At 31.7% G+C, this 23,167-nt stretch overlaps 2 protein-coding genes across 3 annotated transcripts in view; one reads left to right on the top strand and one right to left on the bottom strand.

The window, feature by feature from the left end:
• The first annotated feature begins 74 nt into the window (after positions 1-74).
• On the top strand, positions 75-15,185 carry LOC141458145 (uncharacterized). Its single transcript, XM_074135741.1, has 9 exons — positions 75-434; positions 899-1,031; positions 1,374-1,536; positions 1,831-4,039; positions 4,638-4,691; positions 7,571-7,665; positions 8,238-9,119; positions 12,118-12,258; positions 13,397-15,185. Exons 3-9 carry the CDS (start codon positions 1,474-1,476, stop codon positions 14,051-14,053), a joined length of 4,101 nt encoding a protein of 1,366 aa, XP_073991842.1. The 5' UTR covers positions 75-434; positions 899-1,031; positions 1,374-1,473; the 3' UTR covers positions 14,054-15,185.
• Positions 15,186-16,075: 890 nt separating this feature from the next.
• Positions 16,076-23,167, bottom strand: part of LOC141457862 (EGFR adapter protein-like) — a 454,378-nt gene continuing 447,286 nt past the window's right edge. For both annotated transcript variants that reach the window (XM_074135185.1, XM_074135186.1), the window contains 4 exons: positions 21,715-21,864; positions 21,445-21,616; positions 20,946-21,037; positions 16,076-20,862 (listed from right to left, as the gene is read on the bottom strand). In XM_074135185.1, the coding sequence (XP_073991286.1) occupies positions 20,745-20,862; positions 20,946-21,037; positions 21,445-21,616; positions 21,715-21,864 (532 nt within the window). In that variant the 3' untranslated portion in view covers positions 16,076-20,744. The remainder of the gene's footprint in view (positions 20,863-20,945; positions 21,038-21,444; positions 21,617-21,714; positions 21,865-23,167) is intronic.

Raw genomic sequence — 23,167 nt, 5'->3', positions numbered from 1 at the left:
CTGAGGGAGATATCAAGTTATCGTTTGCTTCACATATCGATAAAATCTAATTCGATTTTAGTCGCAGACTTTTCTACTTATGTTGTAGAATGTAGAATGCAGGTTTATTGTGTCGTAGTGTCCCCGATATATGTAGCCATTTTATCTCTACAAACATTTATTTCTGCCAAAACTGCTCTGGCTGGCAACATAAACTTATTTAATTACTTCACCAGAACTCTAGCCAAAATCAAACGTTCCCATTAATATGGATAATTAATTAATAATGTGACTCTGTGATGTTTTCTCTAATATTTCGTTTTGTTGATTTCCATCAAATTTGCTTAAGACCACTATTAAGAATCCCAGTGCAGCTTTTTGGTCTAGATGTTTTAGATTGTTACTAAGTAATAAATAAAGGAAGATAATTTGAGGGGAGGTAAAAAGAAAAACAGGTAAATTTAGGTAGAATTATTTTTTCTCAAGGTGCCTTTAAATGTAGATTGTAAATATGGTGGATAGGAGCCAAATATATTGCCAAAGGTAGATTTATTTTGACTTCCTTAAGTATAGGTGTTTGTGCAAAGAATGTGGGTGTGTGTCATGTTCAAATGGACGTGAAGTAAGAGTATATGTATGTGGGTATGATGAGCTAGTTTGTTGTGACCTAAATAGTATACATCAACCATCTCTGCAGTACCCAAATGTGTATTATGGAATAGTATTTCGGGTGTCAATGTAAGGGTTTGATTGGAACATTTATAGAGATGTGGCTAGTCCACTCTTCTATACAAGCTTAAGGTGTTTATGTCAATGTTAGACAAAAAAAATAGTAAAAGGTTTAAGTGCATCCCTGAAATCCATGAATATTTATGAAATTTTTTGTCATTTTTATTTATTGTATATTTTTTGATTTTAGCTCCGTGAGGTAGCGATTTAATAGATTTCTTCAATCTAACATTACATGGTTAAGAAACCATTTTGCAAATAACTAGATAAATAAGGGTTCTGTACTTGGAAACTGTGGTTTAACCTTGGAAATCAAGTTGAAGGTATGTTAAAAAAAGATATTCAGTTTTTAGTATTCTGCGCTATTCGATAAGAGGACTGATCCGAAAGAAACGAGCTACCTATAAAATATTCTTGAATATTTACAAACAAATGATGACCTATAATCCACAATCGAGACCATTTCAGGGTAAAGTTTTCAGGGCTCACTTAAGACTAGTTTATGAATTTTCGATGTGTTATTTTCTGTACCATTAATTTCTCAAACAACTACGAGTAGTTTTTAACTTCTAACTAACCAAGCTGATTATATTTGAAATTGAAGCAGTTACAAAAAAAAAAAGTACGTAAATGGAAAAAATGTGCATTAAAAACTTCTTTTTTAGGTGAAAACATTACTGGAATTCGAGTTTCATGTCCTGGACCTATCTCATTGCTTGTATGCAAGATTAATGCAGTGAAAAGAAAATTATTTCACTTGTTAAAATGTTTGAACATCCTGATGGAAATAATTCTTCTAAAATAAATGATGAGATCGATCATTTCCAGGTAGTTAGCTTTAAGTTTTTTGTTTAAGTGACTATTTATGTAAATGACGTAAGAGTATTTTTTTTCGAAATCTAAAATCTAAAGATAAGTTTAATATCTTCTATAGTTTGAAATAAGGTCTTATTTTTTCATCTACTTTTTTTTTTTATCTGAGTTTATCAGCCCTGAGGCATTTCAAAAGATTCCGGGTTTTAGTGTCCAATTGATGAGGCTGAAATTAATAAATTTGAACTGATAATAACCTAGTATTTTATTAGAGAATTATTATACCTTGTCAATATAACTTTTTTTCAGATTGGTCACTTCCTATCTGAAAATAGTGCATTATATTCTCAAGAGAATGTGGGCGATCTGCATGAAGAAGTCTATATTGAGACTTGTAACGAAGAAGAAATGATAGAAGGTGCTATGACAATTTCTGAACAGGAATTAAACATATCTAATACAAGCCAAGATCCACCTTCAAGTATGTTACTGCCCACGCTTGGAAATTCTGGTGAGAAGCCTTTCAAGTGTAGTGAATGTGATTACAGTTGTTCCAAGAAAGAACATTTTCAGGCACATGCAACAGAGAAACCATTTAAATGCAGTGTATGTAATTACTGTTGTTCAAAATCTTCAAGATTGAAAGTACATATGCGAAGACATACTGGCGAGAAACCATTCAAGTGTGATGAGTGTGGTTACGAGTGTGCTAGAAAAGTGGAATTACAAATACATTTACGAACACATACAGGCGAGAAACCTTATAAGTGCTTTGAATGCAATTACAGTTGTACTAATGCAACTGGTTTGAAAAACCATTTGAAAATGCATTCAATAGAAAAACCATATTTGTGTCAAGTGTGCCATTACGGTTGTAGGACTGCCTCAAAATTGAAGATGCATATGCGTTCACATTCAGGAGAGAAACTTTATAGATGTAATGAATGCGATTACTGTAGTACAAGGCCGAAAGATTTAATTGTTCATATACGAACTCATACAGGTGAGAAGCCTTTTAAGTGCAGTGAATGTGATTATTGTTGTTCAACTACGTCTAGGTTGGCCATACATAAACGGGCTCATTCAGAAGTGAATCCTTATATATGCAATGAATGTAATTATAGCTGTAAATCATATTCAGGATTGAAAGTACACATGCGAACACATACTGGCGAGCTATTCAGGTGTAATATATGTGATTACAGTACTGAAATTTCCTCAAAACTGACAATACATTTACGAACACATTATGGTGAGAAGCCTTATAGGTGTCCTGAATGTATTTATAGTTGCAATAATTCTACAAGCTTAAAGAAACATATAGGAATACATTCTAAAGAGAAACATTATATGTGTAATGAGTGCGATTACGGTTGTAGAACTGCCACAAAATTAAAAATACATATGCGTACGCATTCAGGAGAAAAACTTTATAGATGTAATGAATGTGATTATTGTAGTACAAAGCCGAAAGATTTAATTGTTCATATTCGAACTCATACAGGAGAGAGGCCTTTTAAGTGCAATGAGTGTGATTATTGTTCTACAAATACATCTACGTTGGCGAAACATAAACGGGCTCACTCAGAATTGAATCCTTTTAAATGCAATGAATGTAATTATAGCAGTAAATCATATGTAGGATTGAAAGTACACATGGGAACACATACTGGCGAGAAGCTATTCAGGTGTAATGTATGTGATTACAGTACTGTAACATCCTCAGAACTGACATTACATTTACAAACACATTCAGAAGAGAACCCTTATAGGTGCCCTGAATGTAATTATAGTTGTACTAATTCGACAAATTTGAATAGCCATTTGAAAATCCATTCATTAGAGAAAACTTATATGTGTAATGAGTGCGATTTCGGATTTGGAACTGCCTCAAAATTGAAAATACATATGCGTACGCATTCAGTAGAGAAACTTTATAGGTGTAATGAATGTGAATATTGTAGTACAAGGACGGCAGATATGACAATACATAATAGGATACACACAGGTGAGAAGCCTTTTAAATGTACTGAATGTGATTATTGTTGTACAAATGCGTCTAGATTGGCCAAACATAAACGGGCTCACTCAGAAATGAAACCTTATAAATGCAATGAATGTGATTACAGCGGTAAATCTTCCTCAGGATTAAAAATACACATGCGAACGCATACTGGCGAGAAGCCATTCAAGTGCAGTGTGTGTGACTATGGTACTGTAATGTCTTCAAAACTGAAAATACATTTACGGACACATTCAGGCGAGAAGCCTTATAAATGCCCTGAATGTATTTATAGTTGTACTAATTCTACTAGTCTAAAGAAACATTTAGAAATACATTCTAAAGAGAAGAATTATATGTGTAATGTTTGCGGTTATAGTTGTCGAACTGACTCACAATTGAAAATGCATATTCGCACGCATACAGAAAAACCTCTTAGATGTAATGAATGTGAGTACTGTTGTACAAGGCCGGTAGATATGATAATGCATATTAGAACACACAGGAAAGAAGCATAAATATTGTGAATGTAATTGCTGTTGTACTGTTGTGTCCAGATTGGCCATACATATTAGAACTGATAGAAATAAATGCAATGGATTTGATTACGGTTGTTCGTCATGCTGAAGATTGATTGATTCCTTAGATAGAGGAATATTAAGTTGCTGCTCTTTGCTCTTTAGTTGAGATTGCAAGGGCAAAACAATATCCTGTAAATTTATTAAGGAAAACAATTAAGTCCTTTCGCTACTGCTTTGAGGTCATTGCGTCTCTGAATTGAAATTATATTTAGACATTCGACGAGAAGCTATGTGAATGTAATGAATCTGGGTTCACATGAGTATCATCAGCAGAACTGACTGTTCACATGCGATCACATTCAGGTGAAAAACCTTACCAGTGCAATGAATGTGACTACAGTTGATTAATTTCCGCAACATTGAAAAGGCACCTGCGAACACATACCGGCGTGGTGCCTTATAAATGTGAAGTGTGCGATTTCAGTTGTGTTGCACTGACTGAATATACGCGATCTCATTCTGGCGAAAAGTCATAAGTGAATGTGTTTATAGTTCAACCTCAAGATTAAAAGTACTTTTGCGTATTCATTTAGGTGACAAACCGTATCAGTGTAATGAATGTAGTTACAGTGGTACAATAACCACAGGTTTGTAAGTAAATTAGGAGTACACAGGTAAGAAGAACGGCTTGCAAATTTGAAAATCTCAGTTTAACGGAAGTTATTTAATTTGAAATGTTTTGGGTATGTTACAAACGTAATTTAGATCTTTATTCACTTTCTTAAAGACTCATTATTTGAAAAATTGTAGTTATGTTCCATCTTATGTAAAAATTTAATTAAAGATAAAACTATTGACATTTATTTCGCTTCATTTGTACAGCATCCTCCCACTTAAACATCTGACACTCAAATCTGATATGTAACTATTTTTTTTAAATAATTTGAGGTTCTCTCGAAGCCTACGATCAGAACGAGAAGTCAAGATTTTCTTTTTTTGTACAGTATTCGCTCCTTGTCAGAAATAGAATAATATTATTACGTTTCAGAACTATAGATTTTACTAGGCCTAGCACAAAGCATTGTATTTATTGTCTTCATTGCTGAACATCAACTGTTTATAGCATGACTGTTTTGCGTCATCAGTTATTAATTAATTCTTATGTCCTAACATTTCTATTTATTAATTTTAACGAGGTAACCTCTGTCCCTGCACGGCTGATGTCTCCACCGAAGGTAAAGTAATGAAGCTATTGAATTGAAACTATGTTAATAGTATTTAGGCAGCAATACATTATAAATTCCTGTTATTCAAAACAAGATCGCAATATACCATCAATGAGTTTACAAGGGTAAAAGCAGATTCTAGAAGAGACAAAGTTTACTCCGTACTAAAGATAAAGGTGTTTCTTTTTATTTTTATATTTATATATAAACAAAAAAAGTGAATCCTAGGTTTTACATGAAATTTTATACAATACGAGTATGAGTAAAGATTATAGTTTATCACTGAAGAAAGCAGTATAGGATATAGTATTAGGGACGTCAACAGAGAGCAGAGAACCTAACGCCAAGAGAGGAGGCGGTTATTTGTCGGTGCCAGTGGAAAGCTACCAAGCTGTAGACGTAGGAGATTCAGTGAATAGGATGTGAAAAGTTAAAGAGGTACGTTGTAGGTAAACGATCTACTACAGTGCAGAGTGGTGCTAGTGTTTGCCAATAAATTTAAGTTTCTGAAGAACCTGTTTTATTTTTTTATTAAACACCAAAGTTGGATTATTTTAAATCCATGAACAGAGATTCATTCAAGTTGGTGTAGAGAATTTTACAACCAAACTTTGTCACTAAACAGAAACATGTCAAGTGACATTAAGCAAGATCTTTTTTGTTTTCTTTTTAAATACAGCTTTATCTCCATTGCTTTTGTTTACTATTATTCTAGTTTAGTTACTTCATTAGCCACAGTCTCAACACAGCGTAACCTTGTGGGACAGTGGCAAATCTAAAGTAAGGTTATATGCAGAGATATAACTCTATTAAGTAAGTAAGCGAAGTCTATTATTACTTTTAGCAATGGAAGTAAATAAAATGTTGGTGACTGTCAAAAATTGTATATTGCAATAGAATTTTTAGTGACTTATTCGTTGGTGTTATCGTTGAACTATCCTTGCCGTATGGTACTAGATAAAGGTAACTTTTTTTTCAAATTATTTAAGTAAAATCTGCTTAAAAGCTGTTTTAAAAAATAATTCCACTAACTATAACATTACAAAGAGAGAGAAATGTAAGTGTATTTCAGGGAGTTCATTCGTTTTCTGACAAGTTTTAACATAAACGGTGGGGTTTAAGTAAAGAGAAAAAAAACTGCTGCCTCTTCTGAAGCAACAAAATCTCCTAGCTAAGTTTTAAGCTTAATATTTCGTAATATAACATTGTTATTTGACAGTAAGCCTTGAAAATGACCTATTCCCTTTGTAACTATCAGTTACCATGATCAGTACTAATTTTTAAGGATATTTTTCGAGCAAAATGTTTGAATTTACCTTACTGATTGTCTATTCATTTACAAAACAAGTTAATGGGAAATTCGTTTGGAGCTTTACACATACTGATAATGAAATTGATAGGTTCATGGATGGAGTACAGTATTGGAATCACAATAAAATTAATGGGTTAATTTAATCTTGTATCTAGTAAAATCTGTTATCTAATGAATTTGTGATTATGGTACACCAAAGCCCTTTAGGGCTATTAGTATTTTATTTTAAATTCTATTTTAGTAGTGTTTGCGGGTGTTGCTGGTAATACCTGCTGGGAAGGAGTATATCTCGAAAGGCAAGAGGATATAGATGTGTCTTTGTTGGCAGAGGAATAACTTTTCAGTCTTGTTAACAGTTACTGATGTGCAATTTCTTGGTAAAATCGGATAACGCTGAGGAATTACACACCTTGGACTTGTTTTCAAGGATTTGCTTGTTAATTGTAAACAAGATAAATTTTCATTCTGCATCTTCTTTGAGCGAAGAATTTTGTTTTTGTTTAGGAACTCTTCATACCCTAGGTTCTAATCTAATTTATAACAGTTTTATTTCTCCCTGTTACGAAAGAGATCATCATTATTTAATGAAATAATAAAGCATTCACTTTCAATTTTGATTGCTTTCCTCCTTTTCTCTTTTCTAGGAGGAAAGCATGTTTTACAAATAGAATATCCGTTATTGGTCAATGTATAAATTCTGGTTGCTGATGGCTGTATGATTTATTTTTAAGATAACATTGTAATAGTTACAAGAGAAAGGTTCATTAAATTTTAGGCCTTTAAAGGCTGATTATTTTGCACGATGTGATTAAAAAAACTAAATAACTTTACAAAAATTGTTTGAACTTTTCTTTTCTAGTTTCTAATGTGGAAAGTGTTGATTTAATCATTTATAAACTCATTTGAAGGGTTTATGGGCTTGTTTCCTTTTTTGTGCTTAAACTGAAAGCTCTACTTGCTTTATATACTTTTAGGATTACTTGTTAAGGAGTGTGGATTAAGGAAGTTCTTCCTGCTGGTGCAATACTAGGATTATTAGGAATAATGTCGGTAAAAATGGAAGATGTTTCGGAAAACTTTCAGGTAGGTAGTCAATTTTTTGTCTAAACTATTAAATGGAAATAATAAAACTTCGTTCAGTTTTAAAGTTATTTAAAAAAGTTATGAATAACTTTTATGTTGGTTACAAGCAATCTGTAATAGTTGGCTCCAACAGTTCCTCCTTCAGTACAAACCAGTATCTAAAGGATACTAGAGATACTCGAAACGTCGAGCATATTATTTTTCCTCCAGCCAGCTATTATAGTCTTAAAATTAGTGTTTATTGGATGTGACTGTGGATGATAAGTTTCAAAAATAAAAATAACAAGTAACTACAAGTCGTATACGCTTCACGACTTTGTCTCACTACTGTTCTCTAGTTTTAAATTATAAATTGTCTTCAAATTCTCGAATGTTCAGATCATAATTCTTCGTAACATTGTAGACTTTGTATTGATGTGTACATACAACAATAATACTCGATCATGATCAAACATTTCTCATCCTAACTTTCTTGTTTTTATAGATCAGTGAGTTTAGCAATTTATTTATTTATAATTTTATTTATTTTAGGATTGATTCTCATTTCCTCTAATACGAGCTGTATTTTCCAGTTTGGTCACTTCCTAGCCGAAAATGATGCATTAGATTCACAAGAATTGGAAGCACATGAGGATGATGCTTATACAGAAATCTGTGATAGATCTCCCAAGGAAGAAAAGTTAGCAGGAGATGTATGGTCATTTAGTGAACAGAAGCCATATTTATATTGTGAAACACCAGTGCATTTTAATGTACTCACATATACTCATGAAGGCGTAAAGATTTATAAGTGTAAACAATGTGATTATAATAGTGTAAGATACCCGGACATGGAACAACATGTTCGTAGACATTCTGGCCAGAAGCCGTACAAATGTAATGAGTGTGATTATAGTTGTGTATCATCGTCAGAATTGAGAGTACATACGCGATCACATTCAGGCGAGAAACCATATGTTTGTAAAGAATGTGATTACAGTTGTACAACTTCCTCTTCATTAAAAAGGCATATACGTACACATTCAGGCGAAAAACCTTATAAATGTAATATTTGTGATTTCAGTTGTGCAACGTCCTCAGGTTTGAGAGTACATGTAAGAACTCATTCAGGCGAGAAACCATATAAGTGTAGTGAATGTGATTATAGTTGCGTTGCGTTAGCACGACTTAAAATACATAAGCGTATTCATACAGGAGAGAAGCCATATCAGTGTAACGAATGTGGTTTCAGTTCTGCAAAATCCTCATTGTTGAAAGTCCATAAACGAATACATGCAGGCGTGAATCCATACCAGTGTAAAGTATGTGATTTCAGTTGTATTGAATTAATAGAACTGAAACTTCATCGTCGTATACATCCTGGCCGAAAACCGTATGAATGCGATGAATGTGATTACTGTTGTACAGCACCATCAAAATTAAAAAGACATATGCATACACATTCAGAAGAGAATGTATAATGGTAAGATGCAGTGATTTAGAAAGTACTCATAATTACGTGAAGGTTTTTCTCAGTCAACGGATGCATTTAATAAAGACGAAACAGCTTAGTATGTGGCACAAACTTTATAATCAAATCTCTAAGTAGAAATGGATGAACCTCTGCTAATCGACAAGATGAAAATTCCGAGATTGTTTACATATTTTGGGAACACAGAGAATTGAATGATGTCTAGCATGTTGTTAAGTGAAAAATCAACGATCATTTGTGTTTCTCTTTAAGTTTAGGATTGAAAGAACTCCTCTTATTCTTACTGTAATTTTGGAAGGAAATATTACATAAGGTGCCTGAAATATTACTCCTACTGTTACAAGTAGCAGTTTGCCTAGAAGTCATTACTTTTTTTTTTGTTAGTAGACAAATATTTGACAATTTCTTTTCTCACTTATTTAATGTTTTTATAACCATGTTTATGTATAAAGAAGTATGAAAGGGAGAGGTCGCACGAGACAGCTTCAGAACATTGGTTTAAAGACATTACTGATTAAGGTTTGATAGACCACAAAATTGGGGTCCATAGAAGCTTTATAGTGAAAAGTTGTTACCTTCATTATCAGAAAGAACAGATGGGAAAATAGTTAATAAAATGAGATGAAGATTGGGACAAAACAAACTTAAGGGATTTCTTTAAAATTACGAAGTCATTAACATGTTCGCGGACGGCCTGAATTTAGCTAGGGTACTGATATGAGCACCCTCCGTAAATGCAATTTCCAGGTTTGTTAGATGAAATTGGACAAGAGGTTTATGATACATCTTACTATACAGCACCAACAATATATAAATAAAGAAAAAAAAATACCTGCATTAGCAGTACTGTTTCATGTTGCTCAATTTTGCAATCGAAAGAGTCAGCTACTGCAATTGCAATTAGACTCATACAATAATGGTGACCCACTAGAACAAAGCGAATTTACTGCATATGCAGTAGCCGTCCGCGAACGTGTTAAAATGGTTATTAATACTGTCTAGCAGTCTGCTTATTTAGTAAAATGAACAACTGTTTATGCAAATTAAAGAAAAAAAAAAAGAAAAGTAAAACAGAATGAAAACAAACAAAACAAATTTTGAATACATTTTATAACCTAAAATTCCTTAATAAACTAACATAAATGATAAGTTTTTTTTTTCTTTTCATCCTTCTGTTGATACTGTATGTGTTTATTCTGCATCAGGCCAGAAAAATTCAGGTCAAAAAGAGTGACGTGATGCGTAAGATATGTTTTGTCAGAAGTCACAAGCTTCAAATCAATTACGGCTATCAAGCTACGAGACCAATAATCTCAGTAGTTTTCACTTTATTATAAGACTTAAGATGACAAGTTTATTTATTTATCAAATTTGAACAAATCCGTTTAAAATGTTATTCCCAAAACATAACACATTCCTTCCTTTTTCTATAAATTTTTACAATTGTACTAAGCCTCTGATTATCTGATTTGAGAATACTAAATTATTAAACATTACATACTTCGTTTTCAAATAAAAGTTTTCAATGGTTGGCTAGCGTTAAAAACTCCACATTTTGTTTTTTAAAGTTCGACCTAATATGTATGATCAAGCTCTGGCATTAATGAAGAATATTAGAAACAAAAAATCTGGTAAAACTATTATAGATTCTAAATTTTTCTCTTTTTTCTGAATTAAAAAAAGCATGTAAAAAAGAATGGTATAAGGAAACAAAAAAATGATTTTTTTCTCGTTTTTCTTTGAACTTCTACTTCTAAAACTAGCTTACCTGTTTGTGATCAAGCCCTGGAATAGAAATAGAACTTCAGCAGTTTAAAATAAGAAATATCTGGTAAAACTCGCAAATATATAACTTTTTTACCATTTGTATAAACCTCTGACAAAATCTAGCCGATCTTACTTTCTATTAACCTACCTAGGCTTAGAAATAGATTGTTAGAAGGTTAAAATAAAGAAATTCTAATTAAACTAAAGAAGATTTTCCTTTTTTTCTTCTTTTTAGAACCTCTGCTTCCTAAAACTAAGATAGTTTCGAATCCCGTCCTTCATGTGTTAGTTATAGCTACAGTCACTAGAACGCTACCTACGAAGCAGGCTGGCTGTGGCTGTTATATGAGGATAAGGTTAGTGACTTAGGGGTAACGTACTCGTTGGATGACAAGGTTTTTGCGTTACAAAAAATCAAGGCAGTTTTAATATTTTACTTTTCTTTTTTTTTTCATTCGAGTAAAGTAGTGACATATTCGTCAATCAAGAACTTCTTTTCGTGGTCCATAGTTTCTGATGAGGTGAGAAACTTACGAATAAATCTTAAAATATAAAAATTCTGAAGGTGTATAAAAATTTCTTCAATTACTGTCCTTTCCTAGAGACTAAATATTTCAGTTAATAAAAGCTCTTTGGGACAGGCTTATTTCTAATTGCTCTTGTGCCTACAGCAAGCAAAAAATTGCTTCAAAGCGTTTTTCAGTTAGCTCTTGCTATACTTTCGAAAAAAGGCAGAAACAGTTCTCAAGTATTTATGTCACAGATATAAAGTGCCTCAACTTAACGAATGTTCAAATAAACACATTAAAATTTATTTAAAAGATAAATTATATGTTAACTTTATTTTTTTACAGATAGTGATCTGAAAGATTTTATGTACTTATAAATGACTCATCGACACTCTCGTATCTATTGAAAGAGATTGATCTGGAATTCGTCCAGTTTTTTGTGGCTACATTGTTGCTACTAAAAAATAAAAGCTTACCTCACAAGCAAGGTATAAAGCCTAGACAAAGAAGGAGTTTGTCTTGGGAGGTCAGGGCAACATTAAGGAAGCAATTGTGCCCAGAGGTGGTAACTGGGTAAACGTAAAGATTCCGTTTTGTCGCAAAATAAAACTCAGTAGTGAAACAGGTTTAATGGGTCGATGATGTAAGAATAAGTAAGTAAAAACGAAAAAAATCTATGCTGTAAAAGCTTGTCAAAGACCTTAAATGCCAAAAACAAATTTAACAAATTCAATCCTATTCAGGATTACTTATCGAGAAGAGTTTAATAAGTTGACATCGACTGATGCGATATTACCTGAAGGAAAAATGTCGATTAAAATGGAAGATGTTATACATAATTTTCAGGTAATTTCTTAAGATATTTTCCTTAGTCTTGCTATCAGTTTTACTTCTGTTTGTTTATTTTCTTCTTCATATTTTAAGTATTTTGACAAAAAGAAGACCCAAAAAAATCTTCTGTTAAGACCTACCATTTTGATTGAGAGGTCAGCTTGTTGCTTTGGTCATTGATAATATTCACAGCTGAAGTTTTGGTATCTTTAGAGTCAGAAAAACAGTTTTTAGAAAATTTGGGACCATACATTTGTTTTGTGCGAAATTTTTGGTCTTATCAATTTAGAATTCAAGACGTTACTACGTCTTTTATAGTATTTCACACTATTAGCACTTCTTATGTTGCATAGCTTAAGCTTACTACAAAGCTAGCATTTTACTACCTCATTTCTTTGTTTTATCCTTGTTGATTACCATATTGTTTTTATTTAGCACCTATTATACTCAATTGTAAGAATGGTTTTGGTCTTTGTTTACCCCAAATCATCAAATGTTTGCATTGTTAGAAGGGGGGAAAAAAAGCTAAAGCGGTTTAGATTTCCATGTCAGAATTTTTGCTGGAGTCAGTTTCCCAGAAACCTATGTGAAAGCTTCGCATCTTTGGCTTAGCAGCTTTCGATGACCTTGCTCATCAATTATTTACTAATAAAATTGTGCTTAGTCTTCATCTTTTCTGGTTGCTGCGCAATCCAACGATCTTGAAGTGAAACTAAATCTGGTGTGAACACTGAAACGACATTTTATTACTTCAGTTATTATTATTATTTTTAAACTACAAAGATCAAAAATAAGTTTCATTTGTACCAACAATATACAGTTTTATCAATTTATCGTTGATATTATAACATTATAAAATTACATCAAAACATTATCAAAGTTATAACAATATAAACATTATACAGAATGGTGATTTAAATTTAAAATCTTAATCAGTGCCTTCATATTCACCTCTCATTTGATCATTGGTATGTTATACTGCAGATTGTGGTTTGTACATCATTTAAAGTTTATCTTTTTTTTTTTTTTAAAAAATCATATGCCAACCTTTGGCCTCTTGAAGCTTACTTTTAATTTTTTAATTTTTATTTCTTGCCAAGATTCCTCTTTGCCGGAGAACTATCTGCAACATGATGTTTTTTTTTTTTTACAGAGCGGTCACTTCTTAGCGGAAAGTAGTTCATTGTATTCTGAAGATACAGATGCAGGTGGAGGAGATATGCCCGCAGAAGTCTATGACAAGGTATTTAAGGAAGACGAGTTTTCAGTACATATGAGTGAGTGTAGTGGAAGAGAATCGTGTAGATCTAGTGCAAGCAATGACAGTACTCAAACAGGAGAAAAATTTAAGCTAATCGCGCAACTAATTAAAGGCGAAAAATCTTTTATGTGTAATGAATGTAATTATACGTGTACAACAACTTCACGACTGAAAGAGCACATACGATCTCATACAGGCGAGAAACCATATAAATGTAGTGAATGTGTATACAGTTGTGCAGCTAAGCGCGATTTGAAAATTCACATGCGAACCCATTCAGGTGAAAAACCATTCAAGTGTAGTGAATGTGATTACAGTTGTACAAAATCATCAACATTAAAAGTACATGTGCGAACTCATTCAGGTGAAAAACCATATAAGTGTAACATGTGTGATTATAGTGCGGCAAAATCTTCAACATTAAAAGTACACATGCGAACACATTCAGGCGAAAAGCCATATAAATGTAAACAATGTGATTACAGTTGTACAAAATCATCAAGTTTTAAAGTACATATGCAAACTCATTCGTGCGTGAAACCATTTTGATTTGAACAGTGTAATTATAGATGTGTAGGCTAGCGAGAGATTTAAAAGTACATCTTCGAATACGTTCAGATGATAAGCCTAATATATTACGATTTTATTCGGTCAAAATCCGCAGATCTGGCACCTTTTCAAATTAGGCGAGTGACGTTATGGAAGTAATTAATATGATTTCAGAAAATGCGATTTGATTCAAAGTATATGGATTATTACCATTCACCATCTCTTTAGCATATTTTAATCAACGAAATCGTTATTTTGGCCTGGTCTGCTTTCTAGAAGCTACATTGTGCTATAGTTTTCCATAAATCGGTTCCAATGTTATTTAAATTTTATTCGCCAAAATGGAGCATGAGAAATAGTTATTTGAGCACCACTAATTAATTATTTTATTTGATAAACCCATGTGTACTCTTAAATAGCATGAAAAGGTAAATATTTAAATCACAAATTGTAAATTATGAGTAAAAAAATACTTTTAAAAATTAATTATTTGCTGGTGAGATATATTTGTAGGTAGTTAAATTGTTGGTGTTTAAATCAACTAGATTAACTTCTGAGTGAAACATGTAAATAAAATGTTAATTTTACTTTAATGTATTCAGTTAAAATACTGTTAAAATTATCGCATTAGAGCGCACCTGCCTTATCGACCTCTTACGTTGTACTCTTATTGAATTGTATTAAAGGGTTTTGCTTAATCAATAGGTGCTGCGATCTGTAGGAAAATTAAGAACTAATTTCTTTTGTGATTAAAGTAGGTGCTTCTATCTGTGGCGCAACAGTGAACTATTATTTTTAGGTGTTTTAAGTTGTAATAAAACTCAATGTTATTTTGTAAACTGGTATGATTCCTCTTCTACAATTTTAATAGCATAATGAAATAATTGTATTACCTGGCGCTAATAAACGTAATAGTTGATGCGCTAAAAAAAGATTGTATTAACTATTTTTAACTACAAATATTTTTGTTCATTATTTTACTCAATTTCTGCATTTTCATGTTAATCGATTTGATGCAATAGATAAAATCTTTACTATTATTTAATTGAGTACTAAAAATGGATTTTTTTTTAAAAAAAGGAACATTTTCTGTTAAATGAATAAAGAAATATAGAAAGATATTTACCTTCTTTTTACTGATTTTTTAAAATAAGGTTTATATTATCTCCCAAAGAAGAACTTACGGTTTAAAAAGTCAAGTATAAGGGTTGATTAAAGACTAGAAGGTACACTGATCAGAAAAGGAAAATTACCTAATTGGGTTTCATTTCGCCTAGATTTCTACTCGTTTTATCACTGTAATATAGTTTTAAAGACAAAGCTAAAATCCTTCTATTGGAAAAAGTAAGTTAAAATACAAAGGAAAATTACCGAATTGTAATGCAATTCGACTAGATTTCTGCTTGAATTGTCTCTATGATCTAGTTTTAAGGCCAAAGCTAAAATATACATAAAGGGTGGCCTTCTTTTTTAAAAAAAAGGTAAGTTAAAATACGCCGTAATAATGCAGAATTGGGTTCCAGTTCGTCTACATTTCAACTTGTTTTGCCTCTGTTTAAATCTAGTTTTAAGGCCAAAGCTAAAATATACATAAAGGTTGCCATCTTTTGATAAAGGAGCTGTAAAATTTTCATCTTTTATAGAAAAAGTGAAGTTGGATGTTTTTCAACGTTACGCTCTTTCGTTCACTTTTTGATTATCAACCCTCATACAACTGTCCTTCTGGACAGTTTTAATTATTGCAATTGATTGTACTTAGCAAGTGACTCAGTAGAGCGAGACGCTAACTTTAGTGAAGTCGAAATAGCTTCACTAAACAACAGATTACCACTGATCTGAAACAGGTCCAGGGCTACAAGATATATGCGAGCTACTAAGGGACTAAATTACAAGATATTTTCCAGCACTGCGGACCTAACTACTTTTCTTTGAGTTTCAGTAAAAAACTTTCCTTTTTTTTATTAGCACTCAGAATGTTTAGCCTAGACTTAGATACATCTGAGAGGCAAGAAATAAAACAAATTAATTCCAACATTATATTATGTAAAATAACATTTACAGTTTTTTTTTTAATCTTTCAAATTGTCATTTTCTTTTGGTTAATTTTTCCAAATAAACAGAAAAAAAATTATTTTTTTAAAATTTATTTATAATAACGTTTATATAATTTTAATATAACACAGACATTACTGACTAGTGGGCAACCTAATGTCTTTTGGTCTAAAAAACCGTTTTCGATATTTTCATTATTATATAATTAAACAAAATACTTTTCTTTTTTTTTATAATGCGTTATTTTATATAATACAATTTAATATATATATAATACAATTGAAATTGGATACAGGTTTCGTGCTTTGTTGTTTACAAATAAGGTTCCAAGCTGAATGTTAGAATATAATAATCTTTTTTGTTTTGTTATGTATTTATATGAAGCAAGTTTTAAAACTTTAAAAAATAAAATAAAACTGATAATATAATTAAGAATTGAATGTACTGAATGGACACTGATTATTAGAATGGATACGAATATGATAGTACGTTAAGTTAGAAATCATATTAACATCAAATAACACGTTAGTATATTTCAATTCTAATATCTTACTATATTTTTTAACATTTTATCTGTTTAATACATAATGTATTTATATATTACTTTTTCTCTAAATATATTAATAAATGCGTACATTACATATTTATTCTCTGTTTTATTTTTTTAAAGGCAACGTTTGGATTTTAATTTACAATAAACATTTCATATATAGGCTTTATTATTTTATATTTTACTTATTTCTTTTTGTTTTTAAATTTTTTACAGGAAATTAAATTAAATTAAGATTTTTTTAAAAATTAAATGGCCTTTCATTACTAATAGTGATGACAATAAAGTGAAGGATTACCTCAGTAGTATCGCGTGAAATAAATGATTCTCTCGAAGAAGCAGAGTTCGAATCATCATTGTCCTTACATTTTCTTGGAGCCTCTAAAGTTCACTAAATAGTGAAAGGATCCTGTATTGGCTTTAACGGGGAGAAGACTGTCTAGAGGCCGACAATCACTGAGTACTTTGTCAAAGAACACAACAATGTAATGCTGTGTCATGCTCACATTACTACGGCCATGTTCATTTCCGACACTTTGTCTTAGATCGCGTCATGAAAAAGTATCCGGAATTGGTATTTAAGAGTTAGCCTTCTTGTCTCGACTTGCTGCTACTTATATTTGGGGCCAGTGTAAAAGGTACACCTTCGTGGGTAACTGGATCTTGATCCGCTAACGGCCATCTCAAGACTATTAATAAACTGGCCTTAAGTCTACTGATCCACATCTTTAACAAAGTGAAACACTAGTTTTTATGTCTTACTGAAATTTGCTTTTTCAAGAGCAATGTATCGAACACCAATTATTACGGCCAGTGGAGATAAATATTAGAATTATAGTATAATAGTAATACGGTATCGTTTTATTAACTTGCAGATTAACTTTCAGCAGAAAAAGTACTGTCATTAGTAATAATGTAACAACCTTCACTAAAATATTCTGTATTTAAAATCATTTTAAATTAACGCATGAATTAAGACCTTAGGCTCTTCTTCACATGCTCGGCAGGTAAAGAGGAGGCATGGAGCAGGTGAAAAATTGCAAGAAGATGACCATTCAAACACTGCAGCATTGTAACATAGTAGGTTTTATATTTTGTGAAAATTCTAAAATTTTAATTTCAAATTATTGGAATTATTGTAAAAAAAAATCTCTGTCTAAAGTAATTTTAATTCACTAAAAAGAAAAACCAGGTTTACGCATCGGATTAGTGAGGTTAATTGAGGTGCAAAAATCTTTCGATGTCGAAATAAGAGTACAGAGAAAAGTCATTGTTACCACCATTCACAATATTTGTTGGTGCCCAAGTTAATGGGCAAAGAATAAATGCCTGCCAATAAATCTAATGTTTAGTTTACTTTATAAAATTCGACTAACTGCCTAAAACGCTACTTACTGTTATACAATTTAAATTGAACATAAAATGAATTATTCTATGAACTTTACATGTACCAAAGTTTCTGAAATACCATGAAGGAGAATAGTCACAAATTGTGAAACATTTAATTTTGGCATGCAGTGCTTGAATTTTATGAATCCTTCTCAAAAAATTAATTTCAATAGCAGATAAATTAAATGACAAACCGTTTGAATCGATTATTTTCGATAATTCGATTATTTTTTTCACCGTTTTCTTTGAATGACCGCTTGCAAACGATATTAAGTACTCAGTAAAAGGTTGCCTTATTTGTTTGTGTAATAAGATTATCATACATGTATATTTAAGTTTTCGTTTAACTTTTTTTCCTTTTTTTGTTTCATTTTAATTAATATTGTAATTTGTAAAATTAAAATTGTTCATTAAAACAAATTTGTACGATAAACTTAATTCACGCCATTCACATTTTGTGAAGTAACTAGGCATTAGAATACCATGCTTGCAGATGAAACCAAAAACAACATCGGTATTTTGCTCATCAGCCCCATAATTTCTTTTAAAACTAAAGAATATATAAAGATGGATAATGCTACACATATGACAAAGGATGGTATTAGAGCACTGAATCAGCATGTGTGGTCCAAATGGTATGGGTTAGAGGCAAGTTAAATGGTTATTACATAATTTATTTTCACCTGATTTGCATGAAAGTAAGCTGCAATTTACCAATAGCAAGAACATGGAAAGTAAGTTCACACGATGGACCTGCATAAAAAACTATTTGACGTGTAAGTACCTTTACAAAAATAAGCTTTACTTAAGTCTCATCCACATCTGCATTCTTCCTTTTCGTAAACAAAACAAAAAATCATGAACATGTATACAGCTGTTTTGTAAACATTTGTTTGTTAACAGCTTTTAATTAGTACTAACGACTAACAACTTTTAACAATAATTTTAAACATTAGTTTCTGTATTTTGTGGGCAAAGTATGTAAATGGAAGACGAGCCATTCCAACATCTGTAAAACCTGGAAACTAAAGAAATTTGTTTTATACATAATAATATCTAGCCAGCTTATATTACAATATGTAATTTCTTTTCTACTGTATAACTTTTCTTTTTTAAATATTATTTTGTGAAAAATATGTTATTTCTTTATAAATTCATTATATCTACTGCACAAAATGCTTAAAGTTAAATTAAAAAAAAAAAAAATTGTAAACTCCATTTTGAAACAGAGAATAACTAATTTTGTCTTCGTTTTTAAACTCTTTACAACTTGGGTAACAAATAATTTCTTTATATTTTTATTGACTCTGCAGAGCTGGCTTTTCTCTTTCTTTTTTGAAAATTAATTTTCTATTTTGTTTTTTCTCATCTTAATTCATTATTTTTTTTTTTTAAACAAAAAATTCATTTATTCTAAATTATTTAATGGAAGAGGTTTTTCTTTGATTTTGTTGTTTTTATTTTGAATATCTTTCTTCTTTAAAATTTATTATTATTTTTAAACTTCTTTAGAATTTCTAATTTTTAATTTCTGTTAGTATAAAAAGAAAATATGGTGATCATGTTTACAATTACAAAAACATTAAATACATTTACTGGAGATATTAAAGAAGTAGGTAGTAAAAGTTTATCATTTAGAAACGGAAATTATGACTACTAGAAAACGTCACTAGAAGTTGTAAAAGATTTGAAGGAATTTTCAAAGCGTAACAAAAAATTTAAAAACTCTAGTTGGGTATGGAAAGAAAGGTGTGCGGGAGTCTTTAAAGAGCAAGAAACTTCCTCCTTAACACTCACTTGGATGAACGTAAGAAGTGAGGAAGACCTAGGGGGATATAGGAGGAAAAAACTTGAAGAGGATAATGGGCCTATATAAGTTGACGGAAGCAAAAAGTAAGGGAATCTGTCAATCGTAGCATAAGGAGCTCTACGTTACTAGAAGGGCATCTTCTACCCAATGACTAAGCTGGAAGAACACACGGGTATGCTTAGAGTGTAGGGCCGCCTCCCTTGACCATCCTGAGCCTTCAAGATTGTGAAGACTTGTTTCATAACCTATTAAATTAGAAAGATGGCACACGCACGGCGAGCAAGCCCCCGCTTATCAGCTCCAAGTTCTTGATGATTTCTTGCTTTAAGAGCAAGACATTCTTGCGGTTTTTTTTTCTCTTTCCATCTCCTGGACATCTACATTCATTACATTTTCCCCCTAAATGACCGGTCTCACCGTGTCGAGCAAGCCTCAGTTTTGGCTAACGATTCAATGTCAGCCTTAGCACACATATCTGTGTGCTCAGGCTTCATGGCTCATCAAATCTTTCCAGATCTCGGAAACTTTTTTTTAGAGAAATAGAAAGATCTTACTCTGGAGCAGAAGAAGATACAAAGGTCTTTAAAAGTTCATATAACCCATATGATCCCTAAAAAACAAAACAAATTTGACATTCTTTAAAATGTTTATTACTACAGCAATTATCACAGCTAATTTTTATTTTATTATTTTAAACTGAATAAATTTAAAGAAATCTTTTTATTTTAAAGGAGCAATTTCAATCAAATTCTGATGAAAAAACAAAAAAAACTTGAACAATTATTTGAACAACTCCAGCCCTGTGGTCTAATTAAAAAAAATATATATTATATTATATATATCACAAATTATTTATTAATTTAAATATATATTTTCACTATTCTCGCCGGCTAAACATTTAAATCTGCCATCATTCGCCTAAAGTCTGCCAAAGTATTATAATCGGGATCGGTATCTATGTCTGCGAAATCTCTGCTAGAATCGGATTTGTCAAAACTAGGATTGTACCTGGAAAATGAATAAAAATTATGAAAAAAAAAACAAGGAAAAAGATATTAAAGAAAAGTTTACGTTGATGAACAAAAGAATACCTGGATAATGATAGAGGACATGGCAGAAGTTCAGGCATCACAGAATGGTGAGTAATTAGTGCAGTTAAACTAGGAAACTCTTTAGTGAAGCCCTGAAAAAGGAGAACATGGAATGAAGCATGAATATCATGGTTACAAAATCGTTGAGTAGAGGGAAGTGGACTAGCCACTTCTTCAGGGACCTTAGATCTTGAAAGTAACCAGCCTAAACACTGACAGTACCCATCACTTACAAAGACCATAAAGAGCTTGGCTGAAGAGTTGATTTGGGTAACTACTTGGGACTATTAAATCCAAAGAAATACCCTAAAACTTAATCATCTTTAACCCTCTCACTTCTCCACTGTACGCTGACGGGCACTCTGAGTCTTCACATAGAGGACAAATCAACAAATACTATCACAACAGGTAAGGGCGTGATCTCAGAAACTGCCCTTAGTGCTAATAAAATCTCTACCAGAGAGAGAAAACATTATGTAAACATAGTTATGTAAATTACCTTTATTTTATAACCTTTATTTGTCCTCAAAATAAGGTAATGGGCTATTCCTAATGGTTGAAACTCGTGAGGTACCCTTAAACTGAGAGCAAAACATCCCGGTTTACTCGTACTTTCTCGCACCATGAAAGATCCTACAGGTTCTTGTCCCAAAACTTCTAATGTTATTTCTCTGAAAACGTTAAAAAAAAAAAACATATCTTTAATCTTCTAAAAACTGAATTTATTAAATTAAAATAATAATTATAAAAAAAGTATAGAAAAACTAACCTAGGAATACCAGCTTGAAACCAAGGCGCAGTTTTCAGTTCTCCTTCATCGGGCCTATTGTTTAAGGAGTCTGTCCTCTCTGGAGGCGGTGGAGGAGGTGTTGATGTGGTGCTGCCCCCGCTTCGTTTACTCTCAGGACTTTCACTAACCCTGGACAAAAAAAAAAAAAAAAATTATCAAACTAGAAGATAGTACAACAGTAAGTATGGCGTAAGCAATGGAAGTTTTGAGACCTCAGGATGCAGAGCTAAGTGACCTCATTCTGATGACTGCAAACTTGAGGACCGAACCTAACATAGTTTGTAAACGGTTTAATAACTATTCAGTCCTGCAATTCAATATTGGTCTGATCTTTCTTGATTAAATACTATTTTGCGTAATGTGTTCATTTAGGCAAGAAAACATTTAGGAGATTTCTTGTTTTAAATATCACGAATATTCTAAAAGAATTGTAATCAATGTAATAACATTTAAGCTTAGCTAGAGGAGAGTAAGCGCAAAGCTCTGCTCTTTAAATAAGCAGACTATATAATTTATATGTATAATAGTGTGAGCCCAATACAAATGTTTCAAAGATAGGCCCTGTATAAAATGTTGCATGCAGAAATGGGAGTTTCTGTATATTCAAGACATCATGAAAGAAATATTTAATGATTTCTTTCCTATAATAGGAAAAAAAAAATTCCATACAATTTCAATAACAGTTGCAACTTCAAAAGAAACAGAACTATAATTAGTTTGCGGGAGTTAAAATTGTAACTGGAAAAGAAGAAATGTCTCGATATTCTTACGTAATCACAGCATTTGAAGAAAACTTTCGAAAGAAAATACTGTAAGAGAATTTCGGTGTAAAGCTTCTTTTTTTTTTGTAAAAATCTTTAGAAAGCCTGGGAATGTATTTGTTTTTAAAAATAATTTAAAAATAGAACGAACCGTTAGTTATGTAAATGAGTGCATTTAGTATTTAGTGAGTTTAGTAGAAAAATTCTAGTACTAAAGTCTGTGAGGTTACTAATTACTGTTTGTAGAAGCATTCATTATTGATTCTCCTACAATGTTGTCATCTAAAACTGGGAACGATTTTTTTACCGCTAGGAATTTTTATAATTTTTATGATAATGGAACTATTGGGAATAATTAAAGACGTATTTGCTGGTACCAGTAAATTATTTAAAAATTTAAAGACTTTTTTTTTAGTAAATAGGTAGTTAAAGCAAAATTAATGAAAGATTGTTGTTAACCTTTTCCGTTTTTTTTCTATTATGTTTGTAACTCAGATTTGTTGGGTGTCTCAATAATTTGTCTTTTTGACAAACGATTAAGCATGGACGTACGCCATTATGTATTGCACGAGTATAATACGTGAGGAGGTTGGGCTCCGTTGTGGTTAAAAATCAGGCGAGTGCTTTCACACATAAAAAGAATCCTCCCATGTACCATAACTGCGCTGTAA

This window comes from Rhodnius prolixus, unplaced genomic scaffold, assembly GCF_049639745.1.
Source record: "Rhodnius prolixus isolate KJV_2025 unplaced genomic scaffold, Rpr scaffold_5, whole genome shotgun sequence".
Taxonomy (NCBI): Eukaryota; Metazoa; Arthropoda; class Insecta; order Hemiptera; family Reduviidae; genus Rhodnius; species Rhodnius prolixus.
This window is presented reverse-complemented; position numbering and strand designations above follow the sequence as displayed.